Source organism: Triticum aestivum, chromosome 3B, assembly GCF_018294505.1.
Source record: "Triticum aestivum cultivar Chinese Spring chromosome 3B, IWGSC CS RefSeq v2.1, whole genome shotgun sequence".
NCBI classification, from domain to species: Eukaryota; Viridiplantae; Streptophyta; class Magnoliopsida; order Poales; family Poaceae; genus Triticum; species Triticum aestivum.
In genome coordinates, this window is record NC_057801.1 from 489,271,005 (window position 1) to 489,298,432 (window position 27,428).

A 27,428-nucleotide genomic window follows, 5' to 3' on the forward strand; every position below is an offset into this window, starting at 1 on the left:
CAACATTTTTTTTACACACTGAATATTTTCCTGATGCTTGATTAACATTTTCGAAAGACTTCTTCAATATTCTTTTAAATGCTTTATTAACATTTTTTATACACATGATCTACAAATTTCATGATTTTTTTTACATGGTCAACAATTTTCCTATACACATTTAACATATTTCAAATGCTTGATTAAAAAAAATCGAATACTTATTCAAATGTTTTTCAAATTATTGATTAATATTTTTCAAATACGTGATCGGTTTTTAAAATATATTTTTCATATATGTGATTATTTTCTTTTCTTTACTAGCAAAAAGGCCCGTGCGTTGCAAGGGGAGAAAAAATAATACCGCACGCTCTTAATTTACAAAAAATGTTTTATAATCTGAGAATTTGTAGAGTTAAAAAGGTTGTTAAAAAGACACATGCTTTTTTAATCATAAAATATGATTTCTTTTTGTCTTGAAATGAACTTTTTTTATGGTCTCCTGTTGACGCAGGTACTTTCGCCCCTATTTCATCACTATTTCTTGCTATACATGTCATAGGTATTGGTCCCTATTTCATCACTATTTATTTCTTATCAAACTTGTCTCTTATATTATTTTTTGTCATGCATGCCTCCTTTTTAATTTTTTTCATGCATGTCCTCTTTTTCTTATTCTTATATATACGAGAATAGCGCAACATCTCATCTTTATCGGATCTCCTCTGCATTTTCTCTTTTATTTATTTTATAGCGGACATCACATCTTTATCGGGTCCGTTTATTTCTTGGCATGCATGTCCTTATTTATTGGTTGTCTTTAACAAATTTATCTTCAATCTGATTTCCAATCCTAATTTTGCTGAGGTGTGCATCCCCAATCTGAATCAGTACCGGGATGAAAAAACCCCGGATACTGCATTAACATTGCAGCCTAGATAGTATTTTTTTAAATTGTTAATTGGTAAAATAACATCATATTTAAATTCTACATAATTTTCTAATCAAATTCCATATATAATATGTTAAATTTAGAGTTATGGTTTAAAAGATATGAGTATTTTAAAAAACATTTGATATGCACCGCGGGTTTAATGTTAGAAACATCAGGGGGTTTTCTACAAAATAGTATGACAAACTAATAATGCCATTTCTTTTATTAGTAGGTATAGATATACATTTAACATTTTTCTAATACTTGGTCAAAACATGTAAATGTTTTCATAGAGGTTTTTGTAATGTATATGTATTATATTTTAAATTGTAAACGAAAGTAAAATATTAAAGTTGAAAAGAAAACAGAAAACGCAAAAAAAACAGGTGGTAGCCTACCGCGCGTTGGGCCGGCCCATCTGGGGCTTCCCGACGCGAGGCTTGGCCTCTGTCTAAGCGAGACAAATGGCGTGTTTGGTTGCAGTTTGCAACAGTAGTTGTATTGCATGTCCATCTCCAGCCAGCCTAGTTCTTGAAATGCAGCCTCATATGCAGTAGATGCAACCTGTTTGGTTGCCTGCATCGCATGCACGGGCACTTACCCCCTGCTGTTTGGTTCCCGTTTTTCTGCTTAGGGTGTGAGCAGATGCAAACTTCAGCTGTTTGGTTGCAAACAACGGTTATGTTCTGCTTACCCCATTCAAATGTGGTGGCCTTACCACCACATGATCAGCACAACAGCAAGATCAAACAATGCAAGCAACCAAATGAAGTCAAACACAAGAAGCAAGGAAATGACAGCAAACTACTTAACTACATAGTATAAGTCTAGATTAACAGCAGGGGCATCCTCCTTCCCTGCTCCATGCCAGGGTGCTGCTCCTGGCCAAAATATGAACAAGTTCCCAACACAAGTCTCGCCACACACCATAAAAGTTCAACACTAACACCTTACTTAACTTAACTACATAGCATGTTCGATGTCACCATGGCGGTTGTGCCTGTTGCAACGAAATGTGCACATGACCGAGGAGTCATGGTTGTAGATCTGAACCTTCAGTCCGAGTCCTGAGATACGCACAAAGACGAGGTCGCCGGGGACGATCCGGTGGCGGCGGCAGAAGTAGTTCCAGCCCTCGCCAAGCACCATGTGCCCCTAGAAGTTATGGACCTGCACCCAGAACACGCACCGCTTGTTCGCCGACTGCCTGACCACGCGCGGAAGTAGCTTGATGACTAGCCAGGTGTTCATCACCTCCACAAACTTGTGAGGGACGACGAGCATGGCGAAGTCTTCGTTGTCCTTGACCTACTGGTAGAAGCGCAGCAGCTCCCGAGCCCTCCTCGTGGCCCTGCCTCGGAGATTGTCGGGGATATACCCCGCGGTATGAACCGACCGGACTTGGGGACTCACTATTGACCCGCCCTGACTTGGCGACTCACTAAGTGACCCGCCCGGATCTCTCCATTCACTCATGACCCGGCCGGACCAGGTGACTCATTGGTGACCCGGTAGGTGGATCAGAGGAGCGACAAGACCCGCAGGCCTAGAAGGCCGACTCACGTTATGGTAGGCCGGCTTGAAGAGGAAAGGCGTAAGGAATATTCCCTTACAAATGAAGCAAGACTAGGACTCCACTTGTAATAGAGTAATCATAATCTTACTAGGACTAATCATGTAAGATGCCCCTTCAACTTATATAAGGAGGGGCAGGGCATCCCAAGAGGACATGGTAGACAAGTTAGGGTTAGACAGACAAGTCTATAGCTCTTGAGATAGAGCACCCTTGTAATCGTGGTCATCATAATCAATATCAATGAAGCAGGATGTAGCTTTTTACCTCCACCATGAGGGGCCGAACCTGGGTAAAACCTCGCGCCTCTTGTCCCACTCAACCCCTCTCAAGCTATTACATGAATGTGTTGGCCTCACGACTAAGTCCTCACACTAAAGACATCTGCCGTGACAAATCCACGACAGTTGGTGCCCATCGTGGGGCTTGCGCACGGTGGTGTTGAGTTCTTGGAGGGATTTTTTCTATGGTTCGAGAAGATCGTAATTGGTTAGATGACAAAGAACGGACACAGAAGAATTCACATCAACTATGAGTTCATCTGTCAAGATTGGAGAAGTATTCAATGGCGACGTATATGAGTTTGAGTTCAAGGGAATTTATGGTTCGACGTTTTTTTCGCCGATGCAACGTGATCCGTCGAATCTGGATGGAAGATCGATTTTTTGGGCTACGGTCGTGTATCACCGAGGTCGACAGGAATTGCGCTGCAACCGCCGTACGCCGTGTCAGATCACTCTGTGTCAACCCGAGCGTGTATGGAAAAGGGTCAAACCCCGAGTACTACTCCGCTGCTACCGTTCGTATAAGGGTCACGCTAACTGCCACACGTGTGGTAGGAAGGAAGACACACCACACGTCTCTAATGTAAACAGATTGCCACGTCATCGCATGCATGCATGCATGAATCTTTTTGGATTTTCAGTTTTTAAAATGTTTTGTCTCTTAAACGAAAAATCCGATTGAAAATCCGTTTTCACCATTAAATCCCTCACGATGAGATCTTCGAAACTAGATCCCATGTTGATATGTTTTAATGAAAAAAAAATTAGATTAAAATTTGTCATGTCTATTACATATGAATTGCCATGATGTTTACACTGAAGTTACCATGATATGTTTCAGCTATTTTCTTCTACATTTATAAAACGGGGAATTAAAAAACTAGACTTGCCATGAACCATAAACTAAAATTGTCATGATACATGCACGTAAAATTGCCATGGTTCATACAAAAAATAATTTTCATGGTCAAAGTACTGGAGTTGCCATCATCAAAATACTAAAATTGCCATGATCTACAAACTAAAATTGCCACATGACAACTTTAGTTTAAGCCCTATGGCAACTACAGTGTAAACATCGTGACAACTTCTGGCAAAAAAAATTCGTCGAAACATATCAGCATGGGGTCTAGTTTTGAAGATCTCGTCGAGACGGATTTAATGGTGAAAACGGATTTTTAGTTCGCTTTTTTATTTAGGAGATACAACATTTTTAAGCCGAAAACCAAAAAAACTTCTACTGATGTCATCTATTCATACGTGGCAAAATGAGTGGTGATGGAGGCGTGTGAGCGATGTGCAAACGCCCACACATGTGGACGTTAACATTTCCGTCGTATAAAGGGTCCACCAAGTACTTGAGTACTATCCACGTGCAAACTCAGATTTTGAGAAGGAGTAATCTGTACAACAAGGTCCAGATTCGTTTTTAATAATTCCTTTGATTAAGCCAGCCACAAGTACTAGTACGTGAATCTACTAGTAGTATTTTTCCAGTTTTTCAAGGGGAAGAAGACCACGACCCGGATTCTGCTCCATTGTCGAGTCGCCTGCGATCGGGCCTTGCCTCCGCAGCTCGTCTCTGCCGTTGCGGCTTTGAGCACCGATCCGCCGAGACCGAGTCACCTCGCACCGCCTCCAGCTTGTCTTCGCCGCGCCTACAAACCGTTGCTGTTTTGCGCTAAATCGCCCCGACCTCAGTCCGGTCCGGCCTCCACCGCTCGAGGCCTCTCCTCGCCGCCCGTTCGCTGGCAGGCCCCCGTGGCCAAATGCCTCGAGTTGAGCCGCCGGCTGTAGTCGTTGCCTCCGCCTCGTCAAATTCGAGGCCGTGCTTCGCTGCGGAGCCGCCGGCTGCCTCTGTTCCACACCGCTTCAACAACCGCCGCCCAGAGCCGTCCCTGCATCGCCTTCAAGCCGCTGACACGACCGTGTCGAGCTGCCCCGGCTGAGTGGCCTCGCCTCCGCTGCCGCGGGCCTGCCCTTGCTGCCGCTGCAAGTCGCCACCTCCGTCGTGGTCGGCCACAAGCCTTTGCCACCACGCCATCGAGCCGCTCCGGGTCAAACTGCTTCCGCCATGGCCGCGGCATGTTTCGTTCTACCTCAGGCTGGCCTGTTTGAGTTGCCGTTTCGAATCGCCGGCCTGCTCGCCCGCCGGCCACGCTTGAGCCACTGCTCCTCTGCCGTTGCCGGCCTTGTGAAGCCGCCGGCCGTTTTCACCGATGCACCGCTGCTCCTCTGTCAAGCCACATTTCCGTTACCTTCATTAAAAGATTGTGATCGGAGTTTGGTTCAGTTCGAGATCTTTTGAAGGAGACAAAGTTTTCTGTTAGCAGAGCACCTGTATTTTCATCATTGGTCACCCGCGATCTCCTGAAGAGTGTGCAATGGAGAAGCCATGTTGTGTCCGTGATGCCAAGGAACACTGTTCGTTTTTTCTCTGTCAGTTTATTTGTTCGCTAGTGTTTCGCCAAGACACCGAAATTTCCTGGAGAAGATCAATCGGTCCTACCATCACTGGTAAAGCCAAGTTCGCGTACATACATGCGCTGGCTAGACGTGCAATGTTCATCAATTAAGCTACTTGATTGATGACTTTAGAAACTAGCTAGCTTTACAAATACAATTTTGAAACAATGGAAAACAATTCTGAAAAGGCTTCACTGCAAGTCGCCATCACCTCCGCATGAGAGCTGCCCGCGCTAGGCTTTGCCTTGCCCTGCCTCCAAGTGCCTCGCTGACCCGCCCCTGCAGCAAGCCGCCCTGCTGCTTCCCGTGGTAAAGATGGATTAGAAAATCAACCAGCATATGAAGTCCTCGAGGGGGATAAAAGCACAAATGTCTTCAGCGTGCATATAAGGATCCAAAGGAATCCAACAGCCGTATTGCAAAATTATCCACAGACGCCACTTACGGATCATTTGTCGTCCGAACAAATCAGGGGATATCCATCTAAGCCTATTTTTAGCACATATTATTTTTGTCAAAAAACAATTACTTGGTTCGCGATGTTTTCTATGCAGGATAATTATTGACTGCAAGAGCGATGGTCGTGTCATGGATGTATAGCCCGCGCTACCAATATTATGCGCCAACATCTGACCGTGCCATGATACTCGACGAATATATGTGCAAACTGCGGCTTCTACGACCTGATTTACATCGTTGAATCGCCCGTCCGCACGGCTTACCGCGCCTGCGTGACTCACCCGTCTGTGCTGGCTTACAATGCCACGGCCGGTTCATCTATCTGCTCCCGCGGCCGATTCGACCGTGATTGATTTCAGCTTCACCGTGGTGATCATCAACTCCACGGTGGATAATTACTGGCCTAACGTATCAGGTGAAATTCATCCAATATACTTTTATATTACATATTGCTTTCTTTAAAAGAGCAATTACTCTGGCTTGCAAGTTCTCAAATGCAGGACAAGTTGTCTACTGCAAAATGGACTATTATATCACTGAGCTGTTGAATGACTCATACCGGTTTATATCACGGTCAAATATGGAGAATCTCAAGACAACTCCTCGAGTCATTTTAAGACCCGGGGGCTTCAATGACATGACTCGACGGAATTGGCCGGTTTAAAGCAAATTCAAGAACTTCAGGTCAGTGGAGGGAAGATAACACAGTCTCGGAGGCTACTGTTATATTGATGAAAATTTAAAAGCCGTCAGAAAATTTCTGGCTCAAAATGAGGAATGCCGGTTTAAAATCTGGTTCAAGAGAAATATGTCTTTCACAAAGCTTTGAAGCTTGATGTCTACTACGCAACCTTCTTCTTGTAGACGTTGTTGGGTCTCCAAGTGCAGAGGTTTGTAGGATAGTAGCAAATTTCCCTCAAGTGGATGACCTAAGGTTTATCAATCCATGGGAGGCGTATGATGAAGATGGTCTCTGTCAAACAACCCTGCAACCAAATAACAAAGAGTCTCTTGTGTCCCCAACACACCCAATACAATGGTAAATTATATAGGTGCACTAGTTCGGCGAAGAGATGGTGATACAAGTGCAATATGGATGATAGATAAAGGTTTTTGTAATCTGAAAATATAAAAACAACAAGGTAACAAGTGGTAAAAGTGAGCGTAAGCGGTATTGCAATGCTAGGAAACAAGGCCTAGGGTTCATACATTCACTAGTGCAAGTTCTCTCAACAATAATAACATAATTAGATCATATAACAATCCCTCAACGTGCAACAAAGAGTCACTCCAAAGTCACTAATAGCGGAGAACAAACGAAGAGATTATTGTAGGGTACGAAACCACCTCAAAGTTATCCTTTCTGATCCATCTGTTCAAGAGTCCGTAGTAAAATAACACGAAGCTATTCTTTTCGTTCGATCTATCCTAGAGTTTGTACTAGAATAACACCTTAAGACACAAATCAACCAAAACCCTAATGTCACGTCAAGTATCCGTGGGTATGATTATACGATATGCATCACACAATCTCAGATTTATCTATTCAACCAACACAAATAACTTCGAAGAGTGCCCCAAAGTTTCTACCGGAGAGTCAAGACGAGAATGTGTGCCAACCCCTATGCATAAGTTCACAAGGTCATTAAACCCGCAAGTTGATCACCAAAACATACATCAAGTAGATCACATGAATAACCCATTATCACCACAGATAAGCACATGCAAGACATACATCAAGTGTTCTCAAATCCTTAAAGACACAATCCGATAAGATAACTTCAAAGGGAAAACTCAATCCATTACAAGAGAGTAGAGGGGGAGAAACACCATAAGATCCAACTATAATAGCAAAGCTTGCGATACATCAAGATCGTGTCAAATCAAGAACACAAGAGAGAGAGAGAGAGAGAGAGAGAGAGAGAGATCAAACACATAGCTACTTGTACATACCCTCAGACCCGAGGGTGAACTACTCCCTCCTCGTCATGGAGAGCACCGGGATGATGAAGATGGCCACCGGTGATGGATTCCCCCTCCGGTAGGGTGCCGGAACGGGCTCTCGAGAGGTTTTTGGTGGCTATAGAGGCTTGCGGCGGCGGAACTTCCAATCTAGGTTTCTTTCTGGAGGTTTCTGTATTTATAGGTTTTTGGCGTCGGTTTCACGTCAGGGGGGGTCTCCGGGCTGTCCATGAGGCAGGGGCGCGCCCAGGGGGGTGGGCGCGCCCTCCACCCTCGTGGGAAGCCCGGGACTCTTCTGGCCCAACTCTTTCACTAAAGGGGCTTCTTTTGGTCCATAAAAAATCATCAAAAATTGGCACGTTAATTGGACTCCGTTTGGTATTCTTTTTCCGTAAAACTCAAAAACAAGGAGAAAACAGAAACTGGCACTGGGCTCTAGGTTAATAGGTTAGTCCCAAAAATCATATAAAATAGCATACAGATGCATATAAAACATCCTAGATGGATAATATAATGGCATGGAACAACAAAAAAATTATAGATACGTTGGAGACATATCAAGCATCGCCAAGCTTAATTCTTGCTCGTCCTCGAGTAGGTAAATGATAAAAACAGAATTTTTGATGTGGAATGCTACCTAACATAACTCTCAATGTAATTCTCTTTATTGTGGCATGAATGTTCAGATCCAAAAGATTCAAGACAAAAGTTTAATATTGACATAAGAGTAATAATACTTCAAGCATACTAACAAAGTAATCATGTCTTATCAAAATAACATAGCCAAAGAAAGCTTATCCCTACAAAATCATATAGTTAGGCCATGGTTCATTTTCGTCGCACAAAATACTCCCATCATGCACACCCCAGCTTCAGCCAAGCAATTGGTTCATACTTTTTAACGTGCTTCAGCTTTTTTTCAACCCTCACGCAATACATGAGTGTAAGCCATGGATATAGCACTATGGGTGGAATAGAGTATAATGATAGGGATTGTGTGAGAAGACAAAAAGGAAGAAAGTCTCACATTGCCGCGGCTAATCAACGGGCTATGGAGATGCCCATCAATTGATGTCAATGCAAGGAGTAGGGATTGCCATGCAACGGATGCACTAGAGCTATAAATGTGTGAAAGCTCAACAAAAGAAACTAAGTGGGTGCACATCCAACTTGCTTGCTCACGAAGACCTAGGGCATTTTGAGGAAACCCATCATTGGAATATACAAGCCAAGTTCTATAATGAAAAATCCGCACTAGTATATGAAAGTGACAACATAGGAGACTCCCTATCATGAAGATCATGGTGCTACTTTGAAGCACAAGTGTGGAAAAAGGATAGTAACATTGTACCTTCTCTCTTTTTCTCTCATTATTTTTATTTTTATTTTGGTGGGCTTCTTTGGTCTCTTTTTTTATTTGGGCTTCTTTGGCCTCTTTTATTTTCATAAAGTCCGGAGTCTCATCCCGACTTGTGGGGGAATCATAGTCTCCCTCATCCTTTCCTCACTTGGGACAATGCTCTAATAATGAAGATCATCACACTTTTATTTATTTACAACTCAACAATTACAACTCAATACTTAGAACAAAATATGACTCTATATGAATATCTCTGGCGGTGTACTGGGATATGCAATGAATCAAGAGCGACATGTATGAAAGAATTATAAAGGTGGATTTGCCACAAATACAATGTCAACTACATGATCATGCAAAAGCAATATGACAATGATGGAACATGTCATGATAAACAGAACGGTGGAAAGTTGCATGGCAATATAACTCGGAGTGGTTATGGAAATGCCATAATAGGTAGGTATGGTGGCTATTTTGAGGAAGATATAAGGATGTTTATGTGTGATAGAGCATATCTTATCACGGGGTTTGGATGCACCGGCGAAGTTTGCACCAACTCTCAAGGTGAGAAAGGACAATGCACGGTACCGTAGAGGCTAGCAAATTATGGAAGGGTAAGAGTGGGTATAATCCATGTACTCACATTAGTCATAAAGAACTCATATACTTATTGCAAAATTTTCTTAGCCCTCGAAGCAAAGTACTACTACGCATTCTCCTAGGGGAAGGGTTGGTAGGAGTTAACCATCGAGCGATCCTGACCTCCACTCATAAGGAAGGCAATCAAAGAGCACCCCATGCTACAAATTTGTCAAACAAAGTTCACCATACGTGCATGCTACGAGACTTGCCAACTTTAACACAAGTATTTCTCAATTTCATAATTACCCAACTAGCATGACTCTAACATTACCACCTTTATATCTCAAAACAATTATCAAGTATCAATTTTATCATAGTATTCAATGCACTTTATATGATAGTTTTTATTATACCCAACTTGGATGCCCATCATATTAGGACCAATTTTATAACCAAAGCAAATTACCGTGTTGTTCTAAAAGACTCTCAAAATAATATAAGTGAAACATGAGGTATCAATAATTTCTACAAAATAAAACCACCACCGCTCTAAAAAGTATAAATGAAGCACTAGAGCAAAAGACAAACTACCCCAAAAGATATAAGTGAAGATCAATGAGTAGTTGAATAATTATGCAACTATGTGAAGACTCTCTAACATTTAAGAATTTCAGATCTTGATATTTTATTCAAACAACAAGCAAAACAAAACAAAATGACATTTCAAGGATAGCACATATCATGTGAAGAAGCAAAAATGTAGGTTCAACCAATACTAACCGATAATTGTTGAAGAAGAAAGGTGGGATGCCTATCGGAGCATCACCAAGCTTGGATGCTTGAGACTTCTTGAAATACTCCCTCCGTCCGGAAATACTTGTTGGAGAAATGCATAAAAATGGATGTATCTAGAACTAAAATACGTCTAGATACATCCATTCCTCCGACAAGTATTTCCGGACGGAGGGAGTATTATCTTGGGGTGCCTTGGGCATCCCCAATCTTGAGATTTTGTGTCTTCTTAATTCCTTTTATATCTCGGTTTCCTAAATCTCGAAAGCTTCATCCACACGAAACTCAACACGAACTCGTGAGATAAGTTAGTATAAACCAATGCAAAAACCTTATCATTTTCTACTGTAACAAATCACTAAAATTATTATTCCATATTGTATACTAAATGTCTCTGCATATTTAATACTCCTATCCTCAAATAGAATCATTAAACAAGCAAACATATGTAAACAATGCAAACATAACAACAATCTGCCAAAACAGTATAATCTGTAAAGAATGCAAGATTCATCATACTTCCCTAACTACAAAAATTATGATAAAAATATTACACTGGAGAAGATTTATCAGAGCTCAGTATGCAATTTTTTTAATATTATATCATTCTCTGACTTTTCTAGGGAATTTTTGCAACAATGGTAAACTTTCTGTTTTGAAACAGCAACATGTATACTTGCAAAATAAGCATGGTAAAGGCTATCCTTGACATTTTTATTGAAAATGTAGATGCAAAAGATTATTATAAATAACAGCAAGAAAATACTAGCAAAATAAAACGACGTTCCAAGCAAAACACATATCATGTGGTGAATAAAAATATAGCTCCAAGTAAAGTTACCGATGAACGAAGACGAATGAGGGGATGCCATCCGGGGCATACCCAAGCTTAGGCTCTTGGTTGTCCTTGAATATTACCTTGGGGTGCGTTGGGCATCCCCAAGCTTAGGCTCTTGCCACTCCTTATTCCGTAGTCCATCGAAACTTCACCCAAAACTTGAAAACTTCACAACACAAAACTCAACAGAAAACTCGTAAGCTTCATTAGTATAAGAAAATAAAACCACCACTTAGGTACTGTTGTGAACTCATTATAAATTCACATTTGTGTAATATCTGTTGTATTACAACTTCTCTATGGTTCATAGCCTCCTATACTACTCATAGATTCATCAAAATAAGCAAACAACACATAGAAAACAGAATCTGACAAAAACAGAACAGTCTGTAGTAATCTATATCATTCGAATACTTCTGTAACTCCAAAAATTCTAAAATAAATTGGTGGACCTGAGGAATTTGTCTATTAATCATATGCAAAAAGAATAAACCTAAAATCACTCTCCAGTAAAAAATTTCAACTAATCTCGTGAGCGCTAAAGTTTCTGTTTTTTTACAGCAAGATCATAAAGACTTCACCCAAGTCTTCCCAAAGGTTCTACTTGGCACAAACACTAATTAAAACATAAAACCACATCTAACCAGAGGATAGATGAATTATTTATTACTAAACAGGAACAAAAAGCAAAGAACAAAAGTAAAATTGGGTTGCCTCCCAACAAGCGCTAATGTTTAACGCCCCTATCTAGGCATGATGATTTCGATGATGCTCACATAAAAGATAAGAATCGAAACATAAAAAGAGCATCATGAAGAATATGACTAGCATATTTAAGTCTAACCCACTTCCTATGCATAGGGATTTTGTGAGCAAACAACTTATGAGAACAATAATCAACTAGCATACGAAGGCAAAACAAGCATAACTTCAAAACTTTAAGCACATAGAGAGAAAACTTGTTATTATTGCAATTCCTACAAGCATATACTCCTCCCTCATAATAATTTTCAGTAGCATCATGAATGAATTCAACAATATAACCAGCACATAAAGCATTCTTTTCATGATCTACAAGCATAGAATTTTTATTACTCTCCACATAAGCAAAATTCTTCTTATTCGGAATAGTGGGAGTATCATAAGAGACTTGAATACTATAAATTTTTTCCACATTAAAAGAGTAATGTTCAGAAAAAGGGTAATCATAATCATGACAAGTTTTATAAATATAATCATTACTACTTTTTATAGCATAAGTGTCATCACAATAATCATCATAAATAGGAGGCATGCTATCATCATAATAAATTTGCTCATCAAAACTTGGGAGGCTAAAAATATCATCTTCATTAAACATAGCATCCCCAAGCTTGGGACAAACAATTTCAGCAAATATATTCTCAAATATATCATTCTCATCAAACATAGCATCCCCAAGCTTGGGCCTTTTCATATCATAAGCATAATCACTCTCATCATTAATAGTATGGATAGCACCAATAGTATAGCAATTATCATCATCACAATGAGTAATAGGAGCAACATCACTTGGGAGGGATACCTTTCTACCTTTGCTCCCACGTCTTTTCTTTTTCTTCTTCACATCATGTGTGGGTTTAAGCCTCTTTTTTAAGCTCCTTATTAATGAGATTGGTTGAATAGAAAGCTCCTCCTCGTTACCTGATTCATCATAAGAAATAATAGGAGGGTATTGGGAAGTCTCTTCCCTCTCATTAGTATTCTCTTCATCTTCTATTTGTTTTCTTTTCTTTATGTAATTGTCAATATAAGGATTTTCAATGCAATTCACCGCACAATACATAAAAATTTCTTCTAGATCAAAGTCAAGAACTTTATCAAGGACAAATTCGGGCATCTCCTTAGTTATACGTTTCATTTCTTCATAACCCATAAGAAAACTAAGTTCATTATGATGTGCAAGGGAAATCAACTCATCACAATTTTTGGACATGATTCGATCATGAAACAATTTGCATTGGGTATTTAAATGATCACATTCATTGCAAAGTTCACAAGGATGGCAAAGAAATTTTAAATTTTCAGCACAAACATCTAGCCTTTCTTGCAATCATTTAGTTTCTAAATACTTATGCCTCTTGCAAAATCTATCTTCTCTATTTGGTGTGTACTTGCAAACTCTATGCACTCCACAAAAGTTGACATGCTTATAAGAGACATTTTCATCATGACTAGTGCAATCATCATTAGTACTATGGATATTCAAAGAATTCATACTAACAACATTGCAATCATGCTCATCATTCGAAGATTTAGTGCCAAACATTTTATAGACTTCTTCTTCTAGCACTTGAGCACAATTTTCCTTACCATCATTCTTACGAAAGCTATTAAAAAGATGAAGCGTATGAGGCAAACTCAATTCCATTTTTTTGTAGTTTTCTTTTATAGACTAAACTAGTGATAAAACAAGAAACAAAAAGATTCGATTGCAAGATCTAAGGATATACCTTCAAGCACTCACCTCCCAGGCAACGGCGCCAGAAAAGAGCTTGATGTCTACTACACAACCTTCTTCTTGTAGACGTTGTTGGGCCTCCAAGTGCAGAGGTTTGTAGGACAGTAGCAATTTTCCCTCAGGTGGATGACCTAAGGATTATCAATCCGTGGGAGGCGTAGGATGAAGATGGTCTCTCTCAAACAACCCTGCAACCAAATAACAAAGAGTCTCTTATGTCCCCAACACACTCAATACAATGGTAAATTGTATAGGTACACTAGATCGGCGAAGAGATGGCGATACAAGTGCAATATGGATGATAGATAAAGGTTTTTGTAATCTGAAAATATAAAAACAGCAAGGTAACAAGTGGCAAAAGTGAGCGTAAACGGTATTGCAATGCTAGGAAACAAGGCCTAGGGTTCATAGTTTCACTAGTGCAAGTTCTCTCAACAATAATAACATAATTAGATCATATAACAATCCCTCAACATGCAACAAAGAGTCACTCCAAAGTCACTAATAGGGGAGAACAAACGAAGAGATTATTGTAGGGTAAAAAATCACCTCAAAGTTATCCTTTCTGATCGAACTATTCAAGAGTCCGTAGTAAAATAACACGAAGCTATTCTTTTCGTTCGATCTATCCTAGAGTTCGTACTAGAATAACACCTTAAGACACAAATCAACCAAAACCCTAATGTCACCTAGATACTCCAATGTCACCTCAAGTATCCGTGGGTATGATTATACGATATGCATCACACGATCTCAGATTCATCTATTCAACCAACACAAAGAACTTCAAAGAGTGACCCAAAGTTTCTACCGGAGAGTCAAGACGAAAACGTGTGCCAACGCCTATGCATAAGTTCACAAGGTCACTGAACCTGCAAGTTGATCACCAAAACATACATCAAGTAGATCACATGAATATCCCATTGTCACCACAGATAAGCACATGCAAGACATACATCAAGTGTTCTCAAATCCTTAAAGACTCAATCCGATAAGATAACTTCAAAGGGAAAACTCAATCCATTACAAGAGAGTAGAGGGGGAGAAACATAATAAGATCCAACTATAATAGCAAAGCTCGCGATACATTAAGATCGTGCCAAATCAAGAACACGAGCGAGAGAGATCAAACACATAGCTACTGGTACATACCCTCAGCCCCGAGGGTGAACTACTCCCTCCTCGTCATGGAGAGCGTCGGGATGATGAAGATGGCCACCGGTGATGGATTCCCCCTCCAGCAGGGTGCCGGAATGGGCTCTTGAGAGGTTTTTGGTGGCTACAGAGGCTTGCGGCAGCGGAACTCCCGATCTAGGTTTCTTTCTGGAGGTCTCTGTCTTTATAGGAATTTTTGGCGTCGGTTTCACGTCAGGGGGGTCTCCGGGCTGTCCACGAGGCAGGGGGGCATGCCCACGGGGGTGGGCGTGCCCTCCACCCTTGTGGGCAGCCCGGGACTCTACTGGCCCAACTCTTTCACTCCAGGGGCTTTTTTTGGTCCATAAAAAATCATCAAAAATTGGCACGTCAATTGGACTCCATTTGATATTCCTTTTCTGTAGAACTCAAAAGCAAGGAGAAAACAGAAACTGGCACTGGGCTCTAGGTTAATAGGTTAGTCCCAAAAATCATATAATATAGCATATAAATGCATATAAAACATCCTAGATAGATAATATAATAGCATGGAACAATCAAAAATTATAGATACGTTGGAGACGTATCAAAGCTCTCAATATCCGCTTTAAAATTCTGGTTCAAAAAGGAATCCATCTCTCGCAAGTTCGAGTTCTCAGAAAAATTAAAGGTTGCCAAAGAGAACTTGCTGCCATGATGCGCGTTTCAAACATGGGTATCCTTCCTTATGGCTTATTTTATTATGGTCACTTGGGGGCTTCCTGATTGTATTCGAATCATAGCTATGAATATCCCTCTTGATCGGCGCAATGCCAAAACTTATGGTCACTTGGGGGCTTCCTGATCGTATTCGAATCATAGCTGTGAATATCCCTCTTGATCGACACAATGCCAAAACTTATGGTCACTTGGGGGCTTCCTGATCGTATTTGAATCATAGCTGTGAATATCCCTCTTGATCGGCGCAATGCCAAAACTTATGACCACTTGGGGGCTTCCTGCTTGTATTTGAAGCATAGCTATGAAATAACCCTTTTGGTCCGGCTTCTTGCTTGTATTCGAAGCATAGCTATGAAATAACCCTTTTGGTCTGGCTTCCTGCTCGTATTCGAAGCATAGCCTCGTTTTCTCGTTTTGCTTGGTTTTTTGAACATTTTTTCGGTTCATCTTGATACCATCTTGACATATGGTTTACAGTGATTCAGGCCATGTAGCCTCAATTCTAACAGCTCATATTTGAAGCATACCCGTGGTTTCTGTTAACCCGGCCTGGCTTTAAGTCGCCAGTATATGATGATATTAAAATACTTGGAAGTATTGGCTTCTAAGTTTTGAGTTATCACCCTTGCTGCATATGGCGTGATAAGCCGGTGGTATAAATCAATTGAACATGGCATTCTGCTCTCAATCTTTGGTTTGTAACCCTTACTGCACATTCGCCAAGATATTTTGCCTTGAGCAATGAAAATGAGGATATTTCATGACTCCGGGTTGATACTGGCTCCAGATTATAATTATCAAGGCATCACCATGGTATTAATCTATAGGTATGTCTTTCAATAATGGTATGGATATTTTGGTTTTGGTAAACCACCCTGGCTATGGACTTTTAAGTCGCCAGTATATTTTGGATTGCGCCATTGGAATCATGCGCTTATAAATCATTGGATTATTGCCCTTATTGGATATGGCGATGTAAGCCGGCAGTATGAGCCAATTCTACAGGTATGTTTTTCTGGTTATATAAATATGCGAGGTTTGATAACCCACCCTGGCTTTTGACGATAAGTCGCCAGTATGTTTAGGTTTGAATGGCCTTGATGCTAGTTTTTTCCATAATTGCGTAAGGCTATATTATGTTTGGGTTGTTACCCGCCCTGGCTTTTGATGTTAAGTCGCCAGAGCATATGTTGTTTAAACTCTGTGCAGGATTTGCAGAGCTATGACTTATATAAATGATTAAGTTCAAGCCCATCATAAAAATTGAAATTGGTGTTTCAAAAGGGTTATCAATTATTGATTTTCATAAAGGCTATAAGCCGTCGGGTTACAAAAATCCTCGAATTACAATGGATGTGTATTAAGTCGCCATCGGCCATGAGCCGCTGGGTATTTAAAACTTCGGATTTACTTGTCAACCGATAAGGTATTCAAATATTTGATAGCCAAACTTGGCTGGATTTTCATGATGATATTGAATGGTTGAGGTTTTCATACCGGATTATATTATTCAAATCTTGAATAGCGAACATGGCTAGATTTTTATTATGGTTATCAATAACTAGTATTATGATTGAGTTTTTCAAAGTCGCTTCAGCGCAATGGCTATTATTTATTTATCAATGAATATGATTTATTCTGCAATGGAAAGAATAGTCTCGAGTCACTGCAGGCTTATGACCCGACACTTGGGGGCTACATATTCAAGTTGAGATTACATCAGATATGCAAGTCCCATGTCACTGCCAGCATGCACCATGGCACTTGGGGGCTAATGCAAAGTTATTTTTTGCTCGCCTTATTGAAGACCCGACTCATCGTATTGTAATGGGCCGGCCCTTGGGGGCTACAATTGCTCCTGTCAAAAATTCAAGGTACACAAGCCTTAATTCATTATATTGAAGGGTCCACTGCTTAGTTGGTAGAGTACAAAGCTCTTAACCTTATGGACGTGGGTTTGAGCCCCATGGTGGGGGTTACATCATATGATGTTATTTTCAATGAAGTATATATAAAGTCCCAGCTTAGTATTATCTTACTGAGCCGACCCTTGGGGGCTACGCGTTGTTGTTCAAGTCTACATGATCATATCTACAAAGTCTCTGCTCATTATTGCATAAGGACCCGGCCCTTAGGGGCTACACTTGTTGAAAATTTTATGAGCATAAGGCAATTACAAGTCCCAGGTTGCTGCAAGCATGACAACCCGACACTTGGGGCTACATATGTCGAATATTCAGTTTTGACTAGTGACTGAGATGAGCAACTTGGATTTCTTCAAGGTTGCAACATTTATATTGAAGCAAGTCTTAAGCTATTACTATGCTCCCTTCTTAAGACTTGGGGGCTACAGGTGACATGAATATAATGGAGGAACATCTTCAAGTTCTCAGTTCTTTAAAACAAACCAGATCTACATCTTTAAGCCGGCTGGATATCAGTTGAATATTTCAAGACCGATATTTTTGTCAAGTCAAAGCATTGAAGGCCGACTCAAATGGATTATTTCTTATAATATCTCTTTACAAGAGCCAATGTCAGCAAATTGACTATGAAGCTGGCCTATTGACACGGATTTTTCAGAAGAAGTGCTCAGATTTTTTGCATTGGCAAAGTTTGAACATATCTGCTAAAGGAGATTTGCTATGAGATCATGGACACGTATCAAGGAGGAAATGACAAGGACTTAAGGATGATCAGGTACCAGCTTAGAATTTTTTTAACCCAGAGCACAACCTGTTAAATTTGTTCTTGTGTTTATCTTGTAGGATCAGTTTAACATGGATAAATCCAAATTAAACTGGTGGCTAATGTCGGGGATATACCCCGCGGTATGAACCGGCCGGAAGTATGGCCTGGCCGGACTTGGAGACTCAAGTGACCCGCCCTGACTTGGCGACTCACTAAGTGACCCGCCCGGGCATCTCCATTCACTCATGACCCGGCCGGACCAGGTGACTCATTGGTGACCCAGTAGGTGGGTCAGAGGAGTGACAAGACCCGGAGGCCTAGAAGGCCGGCTCACGTTATGGTAGGCCGACTTGAAGAAGAAAGGCGTAAGGAATATTCCCTTACAAAGGAAGCAAGACTAGGACTCCACTTGTAATAAAGTAATCCTAATCCTACTAGGACTAATCATGTAAGCCGCCCCTTCAACTTATATAAGGAGGGTCAGGGCACCCAAGAGGGACAGGTTAGACAAGTTAGGGTTAGACAGACAAGTCTATAGCTCTTGAGATAGAGCACCTTTGTAATCGTGATCATCATCATCAATATCAATGAAGCAGGATGTAGGATTTTACCTCCACCATGAGGGGCCGAACCTGGGTAAAACCTCACGTCTCTCGTCCCACTCAACACCTCTCAAGCTATTACATGGATGCATTGGCCTCACGACTAAGTCCTTACACTAAGGACATCTACCGTGACAAATCCATGACAGAGATCGTCCCCTTGAACAAGGCAGGCTCATGAAGGCGATCCTGCCGGGTAGGTCCACTGTCCTGGGCTACCTGTTCGTGAGGATGAAATCCTCGGTGCGCTTAGCTCCGGCCACCACCTGAGCTCCTCCACCCGCCACATCCCAGTCAGTCTTCATTATCTTGTCAGGCAACATGACAAGTATTAGTATCAAACAAAGCAAACAAGCAAGCAAATGCCACTGATCAGTGAACTTGCCCAACAGCAAGTGCCACTAATCAGTGGCACTTGCTCATATCAGTGGCACTTGCTGTTGGGCAAGTGCACTCAGTGGCACTGATCAGTGGCATTTGCCCAACAGCAAGTGCCACTGATCAGTGGCATTTTCTCATGGCCAAATGGCACTGATCAGTGGCACTTGCTGGCATTTGCTCATGGCCAAGTGCCACTGATCAGTGCACTTGCCCAACAGCAAGTGCCACTGATATGAGCAAATGCCGTTGATCAGTGGCACTTGCTGTTGGGCAAGTCCACTGATCAATGCACTATCCTATGCATGGAAACATCTAAAAATAGCAAGTGCAAGTGTCAATAGCATCCATGTGCAGCCATGCACATTTGGCATCATCCTAAAATGGTCCTACTACATGCACGTATAGCAATCAACACAAACCCTAGCATGAACACAACTAACTAGCATGATGACAGATCCTAGGACACACTAGCAGTAGCAGAAACAAAATATCCTAAGACATACACTGTAGGAACCAAGAACAGATCGGTCCGCTTGGGATCAAATCCAATCGGATCTACTCCAATCCTATCTAATCCGATCGAATCCACTAACTACTAGCACGTGCCTAAGAAAATAAACCCATAATCTACATCTACGAGCAAGCATTGAGGGGATTGACTCACCGAAGCTTGCGCAGCCGCAACGAACCGAGGCCGAGGTGAAAACCCCGGCGGGAAGGAGAGAGGTAGCAGAGCAGAGGAGGAACCGACCCCGGCGACGGCCTGCGGCATCGGCCCCGTACTCATCGCCACGCCGGAGGTCGAGGAGGACGGCCCGCCGACACCAGAAAACCCTTCGACGGGGGTCAAGAAACCCCCCCTGCCCAATGGGGTCTCAAGAAGCGGCGGCTCCGTGCATGGCGCCGGCGCCGAGCCCAGGACCACGAGTTCCGGAATCGGCGGCGGAGCAGGAACGACCGGCACCGCATTGACCGACACTCGTGGTGGCCAGCAACAGATGGGGGACGATGCTCGCAGCGCCGACGCCAGGTCCCGGTCCGAGTTCTGGAGCCCGGCCAGGAAGCGCTCCTGGATGCTGGCGATGCGCTGGTCGACGGGGGTCAGAGGGCGGCGCGATGGTGGGCGAGGCAGAGCCATCGAAGGAGAGGAGAGGGAGGGACGGTGAGGGAGAGAGGGAGCGGTGAGAACAATGCGCGAGGGGGCGTCCCGTCCGTCTCCCGCGTTGCCCGAGGCGTCCAACCCCCTCGCACGCGTGGCCGCGCCGAGCTTTAAGGTCCGTTCGGTCCACAAATCGCATGCAGCCCATGCACCAAACAGACTGCGCACATCCCATACGGGCTTGGTTGGGCTGCATGCGGGCAACCGTGGACACGGCCCGGTCCAGGTCTAAGCCCATTCAATCACACGCATACACACACACTCACCGTCATGAGCACGGCGTAGTGGTCAAACCGTCGAACAAAGGGAAAGCCCTCTTCCAGCTCCAAGCCGGCAGTCTCGACAAGGAGACGACGCCACCAACCTGCCCAACTCCCCCCTGTCCCTCTCCCTCTCCTCTCAGAGTCTGTAGGTACTAAGTGTCCTACTGCCCACCGCGCCGCTCGAGCAAGCATCACATGGCGGCGATCTCGCAGTTGCAGCGCATCGCGGGGCCGGGCCATGCCGGGGCGCCGCGGCCGGGAACTGTGAGGCGCGCCTCGGTCGCGGTCGCCGCGGGCAAGGCGCCGTTGCCGCGGCTGGAGGGCGCCAGCGAGGAGCTGAGGGCCGCGGCGGCGCAGAGCCTCGACTGGGCGCCGGCGCGCCGGCGCGTGCGCGGCGCCTTCGCGCCCGTGCTCCCCACGCTCGACCACTGCCTGTTCAAGGTCCCGCCTCTGCTCCCTGTCCCTTTGCTCGGGGCGGCTGTGCTTGATCCTCTCACTAGCTCACCATGCGCTTGCTTCAGTAAAGGTTCCGAATGGTCAAAAGTAGTCAAACATGTTTCAAGCCGCCGGGTAGTCGAGACTCGGGACTAGAACTCACACGCAGTACCATTTCTGATCTGAAATTACTCATGATTTCGGAGTGTGCGTGTTATTTTGTAGAGTTGTACTGCGTGTGTGCCACTCGTGTCTAGGTTAGCGCAGTCCTACGCCTTAATGCGATATGCACATGGGCAGCACTACACTTAAATGCACATTGTACTCTCTCCGTTTCAAAATAGATGACTCAACTTGTACAAAGTTGGGTCATCTATTTTGGAACGGAGGGAGTATGTAGTTGCTCTGTTGCTTGAGCCACGATCTTGTTCCAAAGGTGATAGGTTCTGTAGCGTATGTCATCCGAGGGTTGCAACATGTTTCGTCGGTATTGTTGATATGATCTCCGACTATTCAATCCCTATTATCTCCAATTGATATGCGATGTCTGTTGGTCTTTATTTTCTCACCTTTTGTCTCCTACTTCTCATCCTGTAGATGGCGCCCAAAGGAATCCAGATGGGGGAGGTAAGCACATGATGGGGATTCTGAATTGACCTTCCCTTGTATTCAGGCTGCTTGTATTTGGTTCAAGTAGTTCCCTGGCGGAAATGCAATATATCTGTTACACAAGTGTATCTGTGAGACGGTGACACAAACATCTTCTCCTGTTGTAAAGCTGGAAAGATGGCATCTATCAAAAGGTCGGTATCTTAAGCTAGTAATATCAGGTACACGCCCATGGAGTATTGAGGAAACCAAGGAACTGCAAGGAATGGCATGATTGTGTTACTTGCAGCTAGCCTATTACTTGCAGCTAGCCTAAAAAAGAAACTAACATTAGCAGGCACTTAGAATCTTGATGAACTGTTTTATAGCTTCTTTTCCTTTGTGTGACAAGTGGTAGTGCTTGTTTCTGTAGAATTTTGAGACCAATTCAAAGGGAGTTGAAATATTCTGGAAGAGTTGGCTGCCTAGGGAGGGCACTCCCACCAAGGCAGCGCTTTTCTTCTGCCATGGGTATGGAGATACCTGCACTTTCTTTTTTGAAGGTGATTACTCTTCTGTTATGTTCCCTGTTGAGTTCTCTTTGCTTCACCTTTTTCTTATCTATATCTTACTAGCTTGGAAATAGCAGGGGTCGCTAAGAGAATAGCCGCTGCTGGATATGCAGTATATGCTATGGATTATCCTGGTTTTGGATTATCGTATGGTCTTCATGGCTACATCGCAAGCTTCGATGGGATGGTGGACCATGTCATTGAACAATATGCGAGAATCAGAGGTTTCTGATGGATATCTCTTGTAAATGAGGAATATATCTTCTGTGGAACAATATAATATTTTCATCATAATGCAATGATTTCTAATGTTTAGGAAGGAAAGACGTGCAAGGGCTCCCATACTTTCTCTTGGGGCAGTCAATGGGAGGTGCGGTTGCTCTGAAAGTACACTTAAAGCAACCAAAAGAATGGGATGGAGTGCTTCTTGTTGCGCCTATGTGCAAGGTAAATAAAGAACTCTTGATGAAATTCGTCAAATCTAGCATCTCATTACATTCTCTTGTTTGGAGATAAGCTGCATTATAAAACTCTAAATGTAACTCATCAAATCTAGCATCACATTACATTCTCTTGTTTGGAGCTAAGCCACTGTTTAGTGTTTACAACCTTTCTAATGGCAACTTATGCTTTTGTAACTGTATTAATCTAATTGTGTTGAGTTAACACTTGATGATACTTACTTAGTCAAGTAAATTTAAAGTTTACTTGAATATACAGTAGCAATCTGCAGACATCCATCTTTCCTGCATGTTATAACAACCAGTTATGATCATGCATGAATAGAAAATCAAAATAAAGTGATATTTGTCAACAAAAAAGTGCTATGGAGGACCTCCTTTATACTATTGTTGCATCTATTTGAACTAATGACATTGGGTGCATTCACCATCTTTATTACAAGGCTCTGACTTCTATTTGGCAAGATTTCAGAAGATGTAACACCACCAGCACTAGTGTTGAAGGCATTGAGCATATTATCATGCCTTCTTCCCGAAGCAAAGTTATTTCCGCAAAAGGACATAGGAGATTTGGGATTCAGGGATCCAGTGAAAAGAAAATTAGTAAGTACCTTGACCATGTCCTTTTATTTTCTTCAACTTGGTTTGTTTCAAGGCAATGTAATACCTAGTATGTAGCACATTATCCAAGTAGTGGCACCTGTCTTAGTTGAATATTCCACATTCGTTCGTTCTTTTGTGGCAAGGTACTTGGTTTTTCTACATTTGCCCCTCTAGTGCACATTTTTGTAGTAATCAGATAATTTATTGCAACAATGAGCACACCTCTTTAAAAAGGAATTGTACACCATGATTGAAATACTGAAATGCTATAGATCATGATCATCTCTGTTTTCACTTCTCAGTGTGAGTACAACGCGATATCATATAATGACCAGATGAGGTTGAGGACAGCAGTTGAACTTTTGAAGGCTACCAAGGACATCGAATCCCAATTGGAAAAAGTCAGTATCATTTGCACCTTTTTTCTCATGTACCTGATTTCCTTCTCAATGTTATTTGAGCATCACCTGAATCAAGAAGCAACCATTTTCATTTCTTCTTATTCTGGAAGTACCTAAAATGTAAAACACTTCGTACATGTTATTGCAGATTTGTTCTCCATTGTTGATTCTTCATGGAGCAGCAGACCAGGTAACAGACCCTCATGTGAGTCAATTTCTGTACGAGAAGGCCAACACGAAAGACAAGACCCTGAAGCTCTATGAAGGTGCCTACCACTCTATCCTAGAGGGAGAGCCTGACGACCGGATTTCAACCGCCATCAAGGACATCATTTCGTGGCTGGATTCACACTGTTGAATACCATTGTGCATTGTCTCGTTTTTTTTTTGGCAAATGCGTGGTTTCGCTGATTGGCACCATTCTGATCCACTTAACATTGGATGAATCAAATAAGAGATGATACTCGGTGTCTGAGGCCTTCACTGCGTTACATCAGTTCTACCATCTAGCCGGGGATAATTTCCACATGCTAAACTCAGCTGCTGTAGTTCTTCTTCCTAAAAAAGATGGTGCTGCAGCGATCAACGACTACAGACCGATTAGCTTAGTGCATTCGATTGCGAAACTGATCTCCAAAGTGCTCTCGCTTCGCCTTGCAATGGTGATCCCGAGTTTGATCTCACCGGCGCAGACAGCGTTCCTCAGGACAAAATGCATACATGATAGCTACCTATATGTGCAAAACTGTGTTAAGGCACTTCATGCAAAGAGAACTCCGGCCCTGCTGCTAAAATTAGACATCTCCAAGGCTTTCGACAACGTCTCTTGGGATTACCTGCTTGAGCTCCTACAACAGTTAGGCTTTAGTGCACGATGGCGTGACTGGATTGCCCTACTGCTATCCACATCATCGTCAAATTTTCTGCTCAATGGCGTCCCGGGACCGAAGATTGTGCACCAAAAAGGGCTGCGGCAGGGCGAGCCTCTGTCACCGCTCCTTTTCATCCTAGCCATCGATCCGCTACACAGAGTTCTCAAAGCAGCAGTGGAGCACGATCTGATCGCCCCTCTTCCAGGTCGTGAAGTCAAGCTTAAAGTTAGCCTGTATGCGGATGATGCAGTAATCTTCGCAAACCCGAACCAACACGAAGTGCAAACTATCATGGAGATCCTAACTGAGTTCGGAAATGCCACTGGGTTGCATATCAACGCGGCAAAATCAACAACAACACCGATCCGATGTGAACACTTTGATCTCTCTGAGATCCTTGGGAGTTTTGGAGGTTCTGTTGCCCCTTTCCCAGTCAGATACTTAGGGCTCCCGGTAGTAACGGCACGGATTAGATTAGTGCATCTGCAGTTCCTCATTGATTGAATTAGAGCTAGGTTAGCAGGTTGGAAAGGCCGCCTTCTCCCCCTAAGCAGCAGAAGAGTGCTGGTATGCAATGTGCTCAGCGCCATACCCACCTTTGCCCTCTCAGTGCTGCGGGTTCCAACAAAACTGCTCAAAGAAATAGACAAGTGCAGTAGGCGTTTCCTATGGAAGCAGGAGGAGGAAGCAACAGGGGCCAGCTGCAAGGTAAATTGGCCAACAGTTTGTGCGCCAACTGACAAAGGAGGGCTGGGGATCCTGGACCTGCAAAGTTTTAGTCGAACACTACGGCTACGATGGCTATGGATTGCCTGGAAAGACCCGGACAGGCCATGGGTTGGCACACCACCGCCATGTGACGACGTCGACAGAGCCCTGTTTGCTGCAGCAGCAACGGTCACCATTGGAGATGGTACAACAACATCTTTCTGGCAATCAACATGGCTTGGCCCGGAGACGCTTGGCCAAAGCTACCCAGCCCTGTTCAAGCACTCCAAGCGAAAAAACAGGACAGTTTCAGAAGCTCTACAAAATGAAGCATGGATCAACGACCTTGAGCACGGTGATACCCGCCAGATACTCCCTGAATTCCTGCAGCTGCACCGAAGGATCCGAGAGGCAAACATCCAGTTAGATGGAGCAGTGAGGGACCAAATTCGGTGGAACATGGAGGCAAAAGGAGAATACACAGCAAGTTCAGCCTACAAGATGCATTTTCAGGGTCGACATAATTCAGTTTTTGAAGGCATCATCTAGAAAGCATGGGCTCCAGGGAAGGTAAAGATGTTCTGCTGGCTGCTGCTGCAAAATCGTGTCTGGTCAAATGACAGACTTCAGCGAGGGGGCTGGCCAAATGGCTATTTCTACCAACTATGCCACAGAAATCTTGAAAAAAGCAAGCACATCATCTGGGAGTGCCCCAAGGCCTGGAGTGTATGGCAACAAGTGGCGACATGGCGTGGCTGCTCCACTTTCACGCCAAAGAATGAGTGGAGCCAGAAACAACTAGTGGCAATAACCAGAGATATCATCACCGGGGCGGCACCAAGGGATCGAAAAGGAGTCAAAACCATGCTTCCTGCAGTATGCTGGGAGATCTGGCAGGAGAGAAACAGGTGCACGTTCCAAAACAAGGTGGCATCTTCACCGGACATTGTGAGAAATTTGCAAAGTGTTTTGGAACTTTGGAGACTTGCGGGAGCAAGCTGCATTGAGAGCCCCTTTGGGGATCCTCCGTGAGAGTTTAGATTATGAGTGGCATCTCTCTTTTTATTTTTCTCTACATTTTTCTCCTTGGTCAACGACCGTCACACACCATGTTTTCTTCATCATGTTCTCCCTGCTATGAATCAATGAAATAGCCAGCAATTGCTGGACATTTTCAAGAAAAAACTTAATTAGGTGAGCATGGAATTCTCTGCAGCTTAGTTTCAGGAACATGCTGTACAGAGATTTTCTCCCCCATTTTCTGGAACTCCAGTTTCACGTTTTCATTAATTTGTTAGCAGTCGGCTATTTGATGCCGTTAGCAGGGGCTGTGTATTTGTTGTCTTTTTGTTCTTTTATGTTTTAGTTGTTAATTGTGAACACCGTTTTTCCTTTAGCATGTCCAGGGCATCGAGAGAACAAAAGTGAACTTGCGTCATGGATTCTGCTATTCCTACAGAAAGACAACGAAGATTGGTGTTCTTGAAGCAATACGGGCCAAGGGGACGTGGAGTTTTTGCTCCCGTGCTCAAGTGCGCACTCCTGAACAGTAAACATAAAAAAACAGTTAAGCAATTAAAAAAATCCATTTTTTCCACAAAACATTATTGACTGTTCTAGATATGCGCAAATTTTCGTGAAGAAGCGTAGCTCCGGGCGAAAAAATTGAAGCTCCAGAAAGACTATCATTGAAAGCATCTTGAAATGCTGATTTTTATTTTCAGGCCTCCCCACTAATGTGGTTTCATCATAAAAATTTGCACGCAGTAAGAAAACTAAGCAGTTTGTTGTTAAAATCATTCAAAAAAGGGGTTATTTTTTACTTTACTGTTCATAGAGGAGTATTTGAGCTCTGGATTAGAAGAGTACTTTTAATCTAGTGTTCGGTTTATTAGAGTATCTACAACCGTAAGTAGCAAAATCCGGTCTCCAAACGCCCATGCCCACTGACGCGTCTTGGGCGCATGCGCAGACATTGACCAGCCAACACAACAAAAATCGTTTTCACTGTCGGATACCCCATTAACAAATCCTCATATCCATATTATTACATGCATGTGAAGTCTAATAAAAATCAAAAGCGAAGCCCGTCCGACTCCGTCGTGTCCATGT

At 42.9% G+C, this 27,428-nt stretch overlaps 1 protein-coding gene across 1 annotated transcript; it reads left to right on the top strand.

Annotated features, from left to right (window-relative positions):
* Window positions 1-20,695: 20,695 nt before the first annotated feature.
* LOC123070532 (caffeoylshikimate esterase) lies at window positions 20,696-24,227 on the top strand. Its single transcript, XM_044493780.1, has 8 exons — window positions 20,696-21,117; window positions 21,709-21,738; window positions 22,133-22,262; window positions 22,349-22,495; window positions 22,588-22,718; window positions 23,198-23,335; window positions 23,638-23,736; window positions 23,885-24,227. Exons 1-8 carry the CDS (start codon window positions 20,872-20,874, stop codon window positions 24,092-24,094), a joined length of 1,131 nt encoding a protein of 376 aa, XP_044349715.1. The 5' UTR covers window positions 20,696-20,871; the 3' UTR covers window positions 24,095-24,227.
* Window positions 24,228-27,428: the final 3,201 nt, after the last annotated feature.